The sequence below is a fragment of the Camelina sativa genome, chromosome 14 (genome assembly GCF_000633955.1).
Source record: "Camelina sativa cultivar DH55 chromosome 14, Cs, whole genome shotgun sequence".
Taxonomy (NCBI): Eukaryota; Viridiplantae; Streptophyta; class Magnoliopsida; order Brassicales; family Brassicaceae; genus Camelina; species Camelina sativa.
Window position 1 is genome coordinate 3,185,498 of NC_025698.1, and position 13,229 is coordinate 3,198,726.

Here is a 13,229-nt window from a genome sequence, read left to right on the forward strand (position 1 = left end):
TTTAAGAGAGAAATTACAAAAAGAGGAGAGAACATTTAGTAATGGAAGATCAAAGAAGAAGTGAACCTGTGACCAATTAGATGAGAAAGCCATTGTTCTTCTACCCTTTATTATCTCTTTCTTCGACCTTCTTTAATAAAGTTTGATGGATCTTTAAGGGGAAAGAACTCCAAGGGAAAAATTGGTGGGGGAATCAAAAAAAAAGAAACAAACAAAGGCAAAACGAAAGAGAGGAAGCAAGACGACCAAAGAGAAACGCTAAGAGAGCACAAAATCAGAAAGGAAAGTGAGAAGAGAGAAGGAGAACAAAGACAAATTAATTAAAGGCAAGAAAAATGCTTTTTAATGAGAAAAAAAAAAAGAAAAGAAAAGGAATTTGATTTCGGTTCTTTTTATGCTTTCTATATATTTCTATAATTCCACTCTCATATACGTGTCTCTATACTTCATTTGTGTGTTATTTTTTATTTCTGATTCCCATTTTTAGGGTTTGAGTGGGGACGTTTTCCTTCGCCTATAAGGTTCCTCTCCTAGGCGTCTATGGAATAATATATATAGAAGAAACGTTCGACGAAACTATACGAAGTTGTATAACTTTTTTTTAATCTGAAGAAACGTTAAATATATATTTTGTAATATAGTTATGTAATATAACAATTTTTGAACTAATTTTTTTCTAATATAAATTTTAAATATCTTTCGAGGTACTTTTACAACTTTTAGAAACATTTACGTGTTTATCCTACAATAATATTGTTGGTTTTCTCATTTTTCTCATAGTCGATTTTTTCATAATTACATAAACCATGCAAATCACAAAAATTTATACTCATTCCAACATTCTAAACAGTATTCACTGGCCTGTCATAGATTTCATCAAAACTCGGAAATCTTTAAAAATCAAACTCATATAACTCTGATCATCTTAATCCCAAACTGCGCCGTTTTGTTCATTATTATGGAGGCTCAGTACCAACGCCGAACACTCTCTTTTTCTCACGTACGTGCCTCTCTATAGAGACATTTTTGTTATTAATGAAAAAGATGGATGTATTATACTGGGGCAAATTAAGTTACAAAAATAAATTATTTTCTACAATTATTCTTTATAATGTAGATGGCAAGCCCCATATGCCATAAATAAAGCATATCATCATCATACCCTATTACACTTTTGGTGGGATCTTGTCTATTATGCAATGGTATAAATTAAAGAAAATTTGCATTCAGTAGCATAAATAAGCGTAAAAGCTATATATAAATAACATGTGTCGTTCGTAATTATTTCAATATATTTTTTCCTATTTTATGAAAACTCAAGAGTACTAGAAGACAATCCAACATGACCGCCGGTCTTACTTCTTCCATTAGATAATGAAGTTTGGTTTTTAAAGAGAAGAAAGAGTCGCTCGTTTCCGATTAATTACAACTTTTATTTATTGGTCCAAAATATTATGTCACAAAACGTACTACTTGTTAAAAGAGCTCTCCATTTTGCAGTTTGTCTCTACATTTTCTCTACTTTAATTTTTCTTTTTATTCTCTTATCCCTTCATTGATCACTCGTTTCGTTTATAAATTGCTAAACTTCCTTTTCAGAAAGGGACCGGCAAACATAGCCTACTTGCTACATTATTATAACACACTGCTTCCAGTGGGGCAAATCTCTCCACCGCGAATAGTCTAAAAAAAAAAAATTCTCAATAAACGAAAAAAATAAAAGGACGTTCATGCATGAACCCATCACGAATACCTTTTTATATACCAAAACCATCATGTACACTCTTATCGTTCTTCTTCCTCCTTTCGCCCTTTAGATTGGATAAATTGTCATTTTTGAGATATTTCCGGCTTTTTCCTTGGAATTTGTGTTTCACGTAAACCTAAATGTTGATATCATCACTGACAATTTGGCGTATATTAAAAGACTATATACGCCATCAATATAAATACAACAAGAGAACTTTTTTTCTAACTAAAATTACCTAAAAAAAAAGTATGAAATAAAAAGATCTGCGAATTGAACGATCTTAAACATACGTAAGACACAAATTGTGATATTATTGATCCGTCAATATAATTGAATTTCTGCATGTATTGTATGATGGTGTGTATTTTTGCGGCCAAAACGTAACTCTGGTTCCAAATTTAGTTCTCAGCTAGCTGTCTAAAATATTTTCTGTGATTCTTGCTGTCGCCCATATAACTAGTACTGATATATATATAACTAGTCATATGCTTACAGTTTGCACGTAACAAAAATATGATTTTTATCTAAAAAGGGTAACTTACAAGTAACGTTTAATAGCGAAAGGATTCTTGAATGATCCATCACTTTTTTAGAGCCTTTTGATATTGATGCTGCACAATAGTAAGTCACGTATGCAGCTCACGCCAGTATCCTATAGCAAAGTGCTTCGATTACTTCAAAATTTATACTCTACAAAAGATTCTTCACTTTTTGTTTAAACATACAAAAAAAAAGAAAAGAAAGAATAATCTTCACATGATATCTAGCTATATCTATGCTCTATACAAAAGGTTTTCGTATTATTACCCAAGAATGACTCTCTTTTTTTTTCTTCAATAAAAAATGACCCTTACTTAGGGTTGTAGAGTATGTTGTTAACTAAATACAATTTTAATAATTTAAATACAATTAATAGAAAATGGTAATAATAGAGGAAAAAAACGTGGAAGAAATGATAAGGACAGGAAAGTAAAGTAAAGAACAATGGTGGTGTGGGAATCTGATTCCTTGTCAATTAATTGCACCGTCCCCCCCTCCCTCCCTCCAGCTTTTCCCCTATTTATAAGCCTTTTATTTTTATATCTGTGCAAAAGCTTACCCCTCTTAATATCTTTACCTGTCAATTACACACACACACACACAAATACGTCACACGTACATGTAATACATTACACATTTCAGTTGACGATAATCGAACTAGAGCTTTAGAGTTCCAATAACACAATGATGTTCGTTAATCTTGAAAAGAAATTTACGAGAATCAAACATTCTAATTTTATTTCTGTCTACTTATCTTCCATATGATATACTATCTACTAAGGGACATATCTATATTGTCGCAGTATAGTACGATTCAAACTTTTATCAGACAAAGTTAGATAAAAAGCATTTGAAGTACCAGCCAAAATCTATAAATCCTAATTAATAAATCATTTATGCATCAATCTTATAATCTTTATGAACGTACCAACAAAATTACATAAACATCAAAAGAAACGCATAAAGTAAAAGTGATGCTTTCTTGATACTTAGTAGGTAAATTATATCTGAATGTTGAATGGACTCTTAATTAGTGATATACTGATATATAAAATCTCGTAGTTGTGTCCCCATTTTCGGTAGGGGTGGGCATTTCGGTTTAAGTTCGGATTCGGTTTGGTTCGGTTTGTTCAGTTTTGTAAAAATTCTAACCAAACTCAACCGAAGATAGTTTGGTTTGGTTTGTGTTCGGATCGGTTTATGTTCGGTTCAGTTCGGTTTAGTATGGTTATAGTTTGGTTCAATTTTAATTTGGTTTAAGAATCATTTAATGTAACAAATTAAAACTGAATATGGTTTTATAATAGTTAATTAATCAAATAAACTAACAAAGATAGAAAATTAAAATTAATACCTAATATTAAATATAATTAAATTTATATTTATATTAAATTTATTTTATTAGAAAAGTTGTAAATATAAATAAAATGCAAGTGGTAATAGATAAAATCACATGTTTATAATTTTAATAATATTATTAATTAATTTAAGAAACATATTGGGTTAATGGTTCGGTTCGGTTTAAAACCAAACCGATCCGAACCATTTGGGTTGAGAAGAAACATAACTGAATGATTGGAGTGTAGGATTGGGTTTGGTTTGGGTCGGTTTGAGTTCGGTTGGTTCGGTTTAAATGCCCACCCCTAATTTTTGGACTTGCCATAATATTAGTTGATGATGCTATTCAAGTTTTTAATCCGGTTTTGTCTATATGAGTTGCAGATAAAGTGCCAATTAATTAAGGATTATTTTTGTCAATATATTTTGGGATCAATCTACTACTTCACATGTCACACAATATTTGAGCTTTAGAAGACTTGAAAAAAATAGAGTTTTCTAAGAGTTATACCACATTCGAAACTCAAACTTTCTCAATGTACCACATTAGAAACCTCCTTTTTCAATATACCACACCTGCATATTAAAATGACTATTGTATCCTCGATTTGTTTTACATTGCAGAACAATAGAAAAGTGTTTATTTGTTTTTTTATTAATAAACTACACTCTTCTCTCGGATCTTTTCATCTTCTGCTTCATCTACCACTTCTCTGTTATCTTTCTCCTTTAACCAATTTTCAAACCCTAGCTCCACCGGATTTGGTTACGGATCCACCGCATCATCAACCCCTGCTTCCTCCACACCCCCATCCTTTGGATTCAAAGCTTCCTCAACCCTTCGTTTGGATTTGGTTCCTCTGCTTTGTCTACTTCTTCGTTCGGATTCGGATCCTCTGATTCGGATCCTCTGCTCCGTTCGGAGCTCCGTCATCCTCCTCCACATCTCCGTCTTCATTTCTTTTCGGAGCTCTTCTTACAACCACCATCGCCAGAGCTCTTTTGCCGGACCTACCGGAACCGTCAGATCGCCTCCTCATATATATATCTATTGGCCCTTGCCTTTAGTTCTGTCGCTGGTCTTACTTTCACTACCGGATCTGACCATTCGTCGTTGGCATAGTCTTCCTCTTCTCCTTGCAAGACCGATGGACCAATTAAACGCACCAGATTGTCCACTATTAATCTTATCATGGACAAGTTATTTTACAAAGACAATACTTTATTTACTCTATAGACAAGTTTTACAATTGTCCACAATGTCCACTTGTCCTCTATTAAATTTTTCATGCACTAGATGATTCACAAAAATTCTAGTAAACAACATTTTTATTAATTCGGTGGACCAGTTTTAAACTCGCACAAAGGAGAGACAACTAGTCTTTTATTTATTAATGTTCTAGACAAGTAATTTAAGCTAATGGACAAGTTTGTACTCCTCAACTTGTCTACGAGACACTCACAAAACTAAATTTTGTCCACCATCTTATGCTATTCCACCAAATTTCGTATAGACAATAATTATTTGTTCTTTGGTCCACAGAAAAAACAACAAAATAACTTTTCAGATAAATATCTCCATTTCCGATCTTTTTTATTTATTTATTTTGTGTTTTTAATTTAAATTTAAAATATCTCTATAATTAATGTTATTCTGGTTCCCACATCACATCAAAAACCGAAGAGTTTTGTTTTCTCTGCAGGGACAATTTCGTTTTTCTATTATCCGACAAAAGTTAATTTGTGCTAATTTTGAAAAGATTTTTCAAATATGGCATTTTAAAAAAGTCTATATGGAATGTGGTAGATTCAACAAAATTCCCAAAAAAATATATATATACACTTACGAAAAATAACTATTTATTGGTGAAAAAACTTAATAACCACTCTCAGGAATCTCACTTAAAATTTGGAATTTGATCAGAACTTAATGCAAAAGTCCAGTTTTCTCCTCAGCATCAACGAGTGAGTTAACAGAGGCAGCAGTACAATTCCCGCTAGTGGAGAAGCTAATATCGCTCAGCTCGTTTTGCCAAAAATGGTTCCTCAAGGCTTTAAGCTTTGGGTTAACCGTTGAGAAGCTCGGATCAGACAGCAGCTCTTGCAACGCTGTCTTTCCTTCTAAGAGACTCACCACCTGCGACATCGTAGGCCTTAGCGTCGGTGACGCGTTAGTGCACATCAATGCCACGTTTAACATCAACATGACTTCCTCTTCTAAGTGATCACTTAACGTTGGATCAACTAGCTCTAGCAATGATCCTCGCTCTTGCAAAACATAAGCCTACATGTATTTGTCCAAAACATAAGCCTACATGTACTTTGGTTTATTATATAACTGAACTACACTTATAAGTAGATGAAAGGGATAAGACTGTTTACCCAGTCAAGAAGGTAGACGAAGTCCTCGCTTGGCCTAAAGTTTGTGTTACTCTTTCCACTTACAATTTCGAGTGCAACAACGCCAAAGCTATAAACATCTGCTTTCTCAGTCAAGTAACCCCGCATCGCGTATTCAGGAGCCATATAACCTCTGCAATGCAGATGGAAAATATCAAACTTCTGTTATTGTATTCTTAAGATTTCTCTGCTTGAACTTATGAGTAAAAAAGAGCCTTACATAGTTCCAGCAATACGGGTGCTGATGTGTGTGTTTCCATCATCATTCAACTTCGCCAAACCAAAGTCAGAGATCTTAGCGTTGAGATCCTTATCGAGTAACACGTTGCTTGCCTTAATATCTCTGTGTACAATCTTTATCCTAGATTCTTCATGGAGAAATGTTAGTCCTTTAGCTATCCCCAAACAAATCTTCTTCCTTGTTGACCAGTCTAGCTTCAGTCTACAACTCTCATCCTTTCCTACAAACAAGATCACCCATACGGATTTTGAGCTGTGATGCCACTGGATCAATTGTTCATATACTTTCACAGTTGCAAATTCAAAAGATTAAAACATACCAAATAGCGCACGAGATAGACAATTGTTCTCCAAATACTCGTACACCAATATCAATTGGTTTCCTTCAACACAACATCCATATAGCTTAACAAGATTTGGATGCTGTAGTGCTGAGATCATTCCTATTTCATTTACAAACTCACGATTTCCCTGCCTCGATTTTGCAGACAGTTGTTTGACTGCAATCATTTTTCCCTCAGATAATTCACCCTGCAACAAGACAAGGCACTACATTCTTAATATCTCTTCCAAAATCTACACATCTTCTAGTTTTACTGTAAACGGTTTCATATAGAGCTAAGAATGTTGAAGAATACAAGTGAATTACCTTGTAAACAGAGCCAAATCCACCTTCACCAATCTTTTTTGTTATGTCAAAGTTATCAGTGGCTGCTTTTATCTGTCGTAGAGTAAAAGTTCCAGTTTGAAGATCTAAACCCCTTAGCTCTGTTCTTCCATAAGAAATTTGACATTAAAGCGCCAGGATACATAAAAAGCACATAATAATACGCATAAATTAGCTTATACCTTTGTCAATAGCATTTTTATCACGCCGTTTTTTCCAGAATACGCCAACTATGATAAACAAAAGAAGTGTTGCTGCAGCAACTGGTACCCCTGCTTTTAATACGATAGCCTTAACGTCATGATATACCGGAGGTTTGAAATCTGCCACAAGCAAAAAAACTGTTATCAATCATCTGCCAAAGAGATTCCAATGATTTATAGAAAAGTGCAATCAGAAAAAACAAAACTTACTGGGTGTCACTGATATAGCTGAAATCATAGGACCATATACACCTCTAATTGGAATGCCGGTTGTCCCTTTACCAGCCCATCGCAAACCAATCTTCAGAGTATGGTCTTTTACATTTACCATAAACGATTTTATGACTGGCTTGCCTGATCCTCGAGCTGCTTCTAGAATGTTAAAGTTTTTAATCACTAATTGATCCTGTGAGCAGATAAAACAAGCAAGAATACAATATGTTACGATTCACATTTTTCTGTAACGAGTAAGTAAGAGACTATTGACTCCAAATACGTACCTGAAGATAAATATCGAACAAACGTTTGCCGAGACTGTAAAATGTATTGTCATCGGTAAAGATGATCTCAGCAAAGTGGAGATTCACAGTGTAGTTCCCATTTCCGAGACAGAGTCCGTAGTAAGTCAACGATAAAGGAGAGACACGAGCTGTCCTGTAAAGTCCAACGCTGGGAGAGGAAGAATTAACTGATAGCCTGGTCGTGTTCTGCACAGTATAATCATCAGCATCGTCATCATTGTCCATGAAGTTCCCTGTGCTGCTCAACGCCCAGTGCTTGTCAGCGCCAACGAAGTACATAGAAGCACCTTTGGGCTCGTCATCAGCCTGATATGTTTTTCCTTTCTCCACTTTTACTTCACCTCCTCCGCAATTTATGTACAATTTATATATGTCTACAAGAAAATTTCATTTCCTTAATCAAGAACAAGGATAGTACCAGAATATGATGAACACAATAAAAGCGTTGTTGTTGCTTACGATTTCTTTTAGGATGAACACAAGGGATGTTGTGAAGAAAACAGGTTGAACCCTTGTGCCTGCAACACCAAAGTCAGAGACAGTTTTTGGTTCAGTTAAACTAATCATAACTGAGAGGGCAAAGATTTAAGAGACCACTACAAAGTCATGATCAACAATAAGTTTTATATACATAGAGATGGTTTCTTACGATTTGTTCCCCGTGGCGAAGCTTTCCACCAAATTCCTGACAAATAACAGCACAAGATTGTTGTTTCAGCGAAGGTATGAACAAAAAATGTTCTGAATGTAAGAGTGCATTCAATAAACTTACGAAGTAACTCGGTTACATTCATGATTAATGGGAATTGAACTCTCATCAGTAAAATTGTTGTAAGAAACATCTCTGCACATCAGGAAGAACAAATACAGTTTATTAAATCTGTTTAGTAGGTACTTGGAATGTTAAGAGAGTTATGAATTCATACACGTTTTTGTTTATTTCAACAAAGTAGCTTGGAACACCTCCTGTCAACTTGTTTCCTGTCAAATAACTGATAGGGAAGATTTAGAAAAACTTTCACAATTACGATATATATATTCTGTAACAAAAATTTCTATTCTCCTAGTGACGTACTTACATGAAATCGGCTTTCTTCATATTTTCAAACGATGAAGGAATCTCACCACTCAAGAGATTAAAACTGAGGTCACTACAGAGTAAACATAATCAACGTACAGAGTTCATTACATGGAAACATAAATCATTTGAAAACTCTTCTTTTCTCAATTGTATATACATGACTTACAGTGTTTTGAGCTTCTTCATATCCCCAATATATTTTGGAATTGGGCCATTTAAATTGCATCTTCTCAGTATCCTGCATTTGAGATAGATTAAACACGTTTTATAGCAAAACTGTATAGCAAACACAACATACAGATTGTATATTAACTCACAGCGACTTGATAGACTCCAAATTACTCAATGGAGGGAAGGGAGACGGTTTGCCTCCTAAGTCACTAATCCTTCTATCAATCACAACACACCAAAGAAAAACTATGTTGATAATGATCTTGTGAGGTAATAAAACTTGAAATGTAGTAGTGTTACAATGGCGTACAAATCAGTCAAGCTAGTCAATGTAGAGATGCTGGAAGGTATCGGACCATCCAAACCGCAACCATGCATCTGCCTGCAAAAAAAAAGAAAAGACTTCTTTGGTTGGTATGCCTTTCTTGGGGACAAGCAAGAACTTATGGAGAAAGATTGAATCTTACAGTTTTATTATTCTTGTCCAGTTGCCGATGAAATTTGGTATTGGTCCAGTGAAATTATTATCACTTATCCTCCTACCAACCCACACAAATACAATCATTAAAAGTACTAAAGAAGTCATCCAACAAAGACTAAAGTTTTCTGTATGTCATATCAACCATGTAAAACTAAATTCTCTTACATATCAGTAATGTTCTTGAGCAATCCAAGTTTTTCAGGCAATGGACCAGTGAAAGCATTTGAAGGTAGATGACTGAGGCAAAAACAGAGAGAATGATAAGTTAAATAAGAAGCCAAAAAAGACTTGACATGTCAAACACACGCAAAAAAACAAGAAGAAATATTTGAAATAAAGAAAGAGAAAAGAAACTTAACAGTTTCTCCAAATGAGTCAACTTTGCAATCTCAGGAGGGATTGGTCCTGAAAACTGATTTCCTTCTAGGCTCCTGCGTAGTTTCATATGATGAATTGAACACATTAATATCTAGATGTGAAACATAACTAACTAGAAAAATTTGTGATAGGGTTCAATCTAGGGTCTAGTTAATACAATTTATGAACAAAAACAACATACAAGTTTCTGAGAGTGGTAAGGCGGGTTATGACTTTTGGGAATGGACCAGACAATCGATTCCCCATGAAAGATCTGTGTAATGTAAATTAAAAAGTAACCCACAAAGCGTTTAACAGTTAATTAAAACAAAACTGATTGCATTTACAGAAGCAGTTTTAATAAAGAAGATACACTTACAAATCTTCCAAGCGCATAGAAGCCCATTCCTTTGGAATGGAACCAGTCAGAGAGTTACGGCTTAGGTCCCTGCCCCCCCCCCAAATTAGAAGAACTTAAGAACCAATATCTAGGGTTTAGAAAAGATCAAGTCTTTTTAGTTCGTTTACTTACAAAACTTTGAGGTGACGAAGCTTAGAAAACTCTGGAGGGACTATGCCTGATAAATTCTGCGACTTTAGAGCTCTGCACGACAATAATAAACCGGATATCAATAGTCTTTTCGGATTTAAACTCAAAACCAGATAGATAACCGATTTAAACCGGTCAAAGTTTTTTTATACCAGTATTAGTAAGCGATTTGACTTTCCTTGTTACTTTGACAATTTTGGTTTGTCAAAGTCAAACGGTCTTCTTTTTGAAAAATAATTTGCTAACATTAAATACAAANAATGCCTGATAGATTCTGCGACTTGAGAGCTCTGCACAACAATAATAAACCGGATATGAATAGTCTTTAGGATTTTAAAACTCAAACCAGACAGATAACCGATTTAAACCGGTCAAAGGTTTTATACCAGTAACCGATTTGACTTTCCTTTGTTACTTTGACAATTTGGTTTCTCAAAGTCAAAGGGTCTTCTTTGAAAAATAATTTGCTAACATTTTCTAATTGGTTTTTTGTATTATATATTGTATTTTTTTCTTCTGTTAATAGCGATTTATAGTAAAGTGACTAAAGTCTACTAGCTATGGAATAAGGCGAAAAAAATAAACGCGTTATTATATTTTTGAATCATATATTCGGTCAATGGGTCAAACGACCAGCTGCCATGTCCAGCCTGGCAAAGTAACCTTGTCGTCACAAATAGACAAATCAAACTTTTTTTTTTTTAATCTTAAGTCACAAGTTCTTTTACATCCCACCAAACTCTTATTTAGCTCTTGTAATTATTCTAAAAACTATAAAATAGAACAAGTGTCTGAAATAATACAAAAGAGTAGGCAGTGTTATTAAAATATATATATATATATATATATATATATATTTATAGTCTTATCTTACCTCACGTTTTAAAAAAATAGAGGTCGATCTACTTTTCAAAATATAATTCGGAAATTTCTAAAAATATAGTAGTAGTTTTTATCATTTCAGTATTACTAAAACAGGGTATATAGACGTATGGTTAGTGGTTGTCATTAAAGTGAGAGTTGTGGAGTTAATGTAAAAGCTAAGTAAATCTTCTTACTACCTAACCTCACCAATGAATTTAGTGGTTTCCCCTCAATTGTCACCATTAACTAGCGCCACTACTCTGTTTTAGCTTAAAGTAAAAAAATCCAAATTATTCCATGGAAAAAAAAGAAAATTCTCAAAACTGACGGTGAAATCCCAATATACATTGACTTGTCACCGACACGAGTATTGGACTAAAAAATATTGTGTAATTTCGAAAATTGGGTAAAATCAATAAAGAGGATAAGAAAGGCAAGGAGAGTAGAGTAAGATGAAGAAGAAGAAGAAGAAGAAGAAGAAGAGGAGGAGACTTACATTCTAATGACGTGGCAAGATGAGTTTGGAGGAGGATAAGAGCAATCACAAGTGAGATTACTCTCAAACTCTTTGGTTGTAAAACTTGTATCAACCCAATTGCCTTCACCACTACATGGATCTTTGTTGAAGTTCCAATCTTTCTTCCCTAGCTTCTTTCCTATTTCCTTTAGTGCCCTCACTTCCCAAATTCAAAAACAATTACCATCATCATCAGAGATCAAGAAAGTGCTTTGAATCCAAATTTCTCAAGAAAAAAAAAAAAGAAGAAGCACAGTTTAGTTTCGTATATGGAAAACAAAGAAGAAAGTGGTTTTAGGGGAAGTACCTTCGGCCTCGTGTAGTTTAGTATTGTCGGAAAATCCAAGACGGCAATGGAAAATCAAAGTGAAGAGGACGATGATGAAATATATCCGATGTACAGAAATCATCATCTTTTTCTATACAACAAAAATAATAAAATATCGCATCACTTGTCCGATAAAAAAAAGCTTATAAGAGATATAGATAGAGGGAGAGAGAGAGAGACAGTGTAGGAAGTTATGGTAACGAGCTTATGGACCACACTTTTTTTAGTCGTCAGGATTTAATAAGGTTTGCTGTACTTTGCGACGTTATTATTTTATTACATCAACCAATATTTTCATTGGTCTTCAGCCCATACTAGTGTGTCTGTGTATACTACATACTACATGTTTATGCTTGCATAATAATTAATTGGACCCAGTAATACTTTAACATATGCTTTGCTAAAATTTGACAGAGACCCTGCATAGATTATTACTCCAAGCGATTTCGTGATTCATTAGTCTATGCTTAAAGATTAGTTTGTATTTTCGTTTAAGGCTAGTCTACGTTTTGCTTTAATTTTTATGTGGTTGTTAAAAAAACGAAATAAACATTACCTTTGGTATTAACCCCTATTAGACCCTTACCAAAAAAAAAACCCCTATTAGACATGACGTTCAAACGTTTAAAATATGTTTAAAGTTACTATTTATGTTTTAATAGTTACTATTTATGTTTAAAACTAGTTTTTAAATAAGTGTAGCAGTTTCTAAATTGTGTAGCCAGCAAACATTGAAAAGTCTTATATACAGTTGAGTATCTTTCTCCTAAATCTCTATACTAATACAAAATTTAAGCGAATAATTAAAGAAGTCTCATCAATTATTGCTAAAAAACAAAAACAATTAATTTTGATTTCAAAGACAAACAAAATACGAACATATCTCTTTACTTTAACACTGGTTCAGCTTTTACGAAAGCCAAAGTAAACTCACAAAACATACGAGATTACGACTAGTCCACTACGTACGATACCAAAAAAAAAAAAAAAAAAAGAACCTGTATTATTTTCTGTTCGTTACTCTATAAAATCGTGGTGTCATTGTATAATTAAGATAAACAGCAATAGAAAACCTCAAAACCCCTATGATAATTTTGTAATAGTGAAATTTAACCGATCGATCTATTTAGTCCACCATAGAATCCTTTGTTTAATAATACTATTCTTTGTTTCCTCCTTGCTTCGAGAGTGCCCGTCCATCTCTAGATTGTTCGACCTCCC

At 33.9% G+C, this 13,229-nt stretch overlaps 2 protein-coding genes across 3 annotated transcripts in view; both read right to left on the minus strand.

Annotated features, from left to right (window-relative positions):
• The window catches only part of LOC104739338 (dof zinc finger protein DOF1.1-like), a 2,798-nt gene extending 2,459 nt beyond the window's left edge, over nt 1-339 (minus strand). The window contains exon 1 of one of the 2 annotated variants that reach the window (XM_010459653.2): nt 67-339. In XM_010459653.2, the coding sequence (XP_010457955.1) occupies nt 67-93 (27 nt within the window). In that variant the 5' untranslated portion in view covers nt 94-339. Of the gene's footprint in view, nt 1-17 lie in introns of both variants that reach the window. The other variant, XM_019235323.1, reaches the window with a different exon arrangement.
• LOC104739339 (probable LRR receptor-like serine/threonine-protein kinase At1g07650) lies at nt 5,386-12,222 on the minus strand. Its single transcript, XM_010459655.2, has 24 exons — nt 11,988-12,222; nt 11,660-11,840; nt 10,282-10,353; nt 10,129-10,197; nt 9,952-10,023; nt 9,752-9,823; nt 9,558-9,629; nt 9,379-9,450; nt 9,222-9,293; nt 9,058-9,129; nt 8,907-8,978; nt 8,739-8,810; nt 8,586-8,651; nt 8,432-8,503; nt 8,309-8,344; nt 8,119-8,177; nt 7,639-8,033; nt 7,349-7,544; nt 7,118-7,258; nt 6,918-7,036; nt 6,589-6,799; nt 6,249-6,489; nt 6,011-6,161; nt 5,386-5,912 (listed from the first exon to the last, which is right to left on the minus strand). The coding sequence occupies exons 1-24, from the start codon at nt 12,091-12,093 to the stop codon at nt 5,556-5,558; spliced, it is 3,048 nt and encodes a 1,015-aa protein (XP_010457957.1). The 5' UTR covers nt 12,094-12,222; the 3' UTR covers nt 5,386-5,555.

What these genes read in the sequence shown, in the direction of transcription:
- LOC104739339 (XM_010459655.2), bottom strand. Translation starts at nt 12,093, where the DNA reads ATGATGATTTCTGTACATCGGATATATTTCATCATCGTCCTCTTCACT. An exon ending in CTTCGTCACCTCAAAGTTTT is followed by an intron (nt 10,198 to 10,281) that starts GTAAGTAAACGA and finishes GGGGGGGGGCAG; the next exon opens with GGACCTAAGCCGTAACTCTC. An exon ending in ATGAAGAAGCTCAAAACACT is followed by an intron (nt 8,811 to 8,906) that starts GTAAGTCATGTA and finishes TTTACTCTGTAG; the next exon opens with TGACCTCAGTTTTAATCTCT.